The 2174-nt window shown below is 48.0% G+C and overlaps 1 protein-coding gene across 1 annotated transcript; it reads left to right on the forward strand.

Annotated features, from left to right (window-relative positions):
* The first annotated feature begins 286 nt into the window (after positions 1-286).
* LOC105998880 (olfactory receptor 6C75-like) lies at positions 287-1231 on the forward strand. Its single transcript, XM_013033716.1, has one exon. The coding sequence runs from the start codon at positions 287-289 to the stop codon at positions 1229-1231; it is 945 nt and encodes a 314-aa protein (XP_012889170.1).
* Positions 1232-2174: the final 943 nt, after the last annotated feature.

A 2174-nucleotide genomic window follows, 5' to 3' on the forward strand; every position in this document is an offset into this window, starting at 1 on the left:
ACCAGGCAACCAAATATTTTAAAGTCTCCAAAAGTGAGGCTGACAATGAGGATTGTCATGGCAACAAGTATGAAGCTAATGATAATCTGAGACAAACAATAATGTGATATTGATCATACCTTTAGGTGTCAAGAACAAACAGGTATCACACCAAGGCAGTGCCATGCTCTGCATGGTTATATCCTCACCAGAACTGCAGAGCACCGCAGAACCCTGAGCCTTGTGTCTCCCTCAGAAGCCTCAGGCTGTCTGTAATTTGCCAACCTTAGCTACACTGATGAGAAAGATGTCTCTGAGAACAGGAAATGGAACCATTGTCCAGGAATTCATCTTGGAGGGATTCCCGGCCGTCCAGCACCTGGGGAAGATTCTCTTCTCTGTGCACCTGCTGGCCTACCTGGCCTCCATCACAGGAAACATGGTCATCATCACCATCACCTGTGCCGACGCCCATCTCCAGACACCCATGTACTTCTTCCTCTGCGTTTTTTCTTTCATTGAGTGTTGCTTCACCAGCACAGTTATTCCCAAGTTGCTGCTCATTTTTCTTTTTGGCAGGCAGACCATTTCTTTTGCTGCCTGTTTCATACAAGCATTTGTCTTTATCTTTGTGGGATCATCTAGTTTCCTCATCATCGCTGTGATGTCTGTGGACCGATATGTGGCCATCTGCAGGCCTTTGCACTACCCCAGCATCATGAACCCAAGGACCTGCCTCCTGCTGGTCACCGCCTGCTTTGCCACCAGCTTTCCACTCATCACTGGTCTACTGGTGAAGATTTCCCGGCTGTCCTTCTGCGGTCCCCATGTCATCCCTCACTTCTTCTGTGACCTTGGCCCTCTGATCCATCTCTCCTGCTCTGACACCAGATCTGCTGAAATGATGGCCTTTGCCCTGGCCTTGTTAATCCTTTTCACATCCCTCACCATAACCATCGTGGCCTACAGCAACATAGCAGCCACCATCATACGCCTCCCCTCAGCCAAGGAGCGGCGGAGAGCGTTTTCCACCTGCTCCTCCCACCTCATGGTCCTCTCCCTGATGTATGGCAGCTGTGTCTTCATATATGTGAAGCTGAAGCAAACAAGCAGGCTGGACTCCAACAGAGAAGCTGCGCTGGTGAACACGGTGGTGACCCCCCTGCTGAACCCTGTCATCTATACTCTGCGCAACAAGCAGGTCCACCAGGCTCTCCAGGAGGCACTGTGCAGAAGGGGGACATTGAGGTAAGAAGAATCACATGACCTGGGAGTGGAAGGTGGCAGAGAAACATTTTCCCTATTTTAATGGATATTGGAGATGGGCACCTGTATCTGATGCCTGTAATCTCAGTACTCAGGAGGCTGAGATCTGAGGACCAAGGTTCATGACCAACCTGGACAGGAAAACCTGTGAGACTCTTACCTCTAGTGAATCACCAAAAAGCTAGAAGTGCATCTGTGGCTCAAGTGGTAGAGAGTTAGCCTTGAGCAAAAAATCTCGGACAGTTCAAGCCCCAGTACCAGCACACATCCCCAAAATGGAAAGTAGCTCACCATGATTGTCCAGGTAGTTTCTGACAAAATCCTCTGGACTTTGGTGTGCCAAAAAATGAAATCTCTCTTTCTTATGGTTACTTTTACTTTGTTGGGCCTATCTGCAATTGCTATCAATATTCCTCACATTCATGGTTTTGATTTTAATGATAAAATTCTTTTGAATTTGTATCTGTCTCTCATTCTAAGACCTTTGGCACAACTACTAAAGAACCAAAATAGCTACTTCCCCAAACTGTGCAACCCTACTCATTTTGTTAATCATTTATTCCCTCCAGCCAGTCACAGCCAGTCTTTGTTGTTGTTGTTCTGGTCCTGGGGCTTGAATTCAGGGCCTGAGTGCTGTCCCTGAGTTGTTGTGCTCAAGGGCAGTCCTCTACTACTTGAGCCACAGCTTCTCTTCCAGGTTTTTGGTAGTTGACCAGCGATTAGAGTCTCATGGACTTTCCTGCCTATGCTGGCTTGGAACCATGATCCTCAGATCGCAGCCTGAGGAGCTCGGATTGCAGGGCTCTGAGTGTGCCTGAGTCTCTGGTATCCAGCACAGCCATTTTTATGGCTTTTTGGGTTTCTATTCTGAGCTATTAGTGTCTCCCTCTCCAGGAGGGACACAATGGACTATGCTTTCTCCTAAAACA

The sequence above is a fragment of the Dipodomys ordii genome, unplaced genomic scaffold, assembly GCF_000151885.1.
Source record: "Dipodomys ordii isolate 6190 unplaced genomic scaffold, Dord_2.0 Scaffold176, whole genome shotgun sequence".
Taxonomy (NCBI): domain Eukaryota; kingdom Metazoa; phylum Chordata; class Mammalia; order Rodentia; family Heteromyidae; genus Dipodomys; species Dipodomys ordii.

Excerpts from the sequence above, each read along its gene's own strand:
- LOC105998880 (XM_013033716.1), top strand. The coding sequence starts at position 287 with ATGTCTCTGAGAACAGGAAATGGAACCATTGTCCAGGAATTCATCTTG.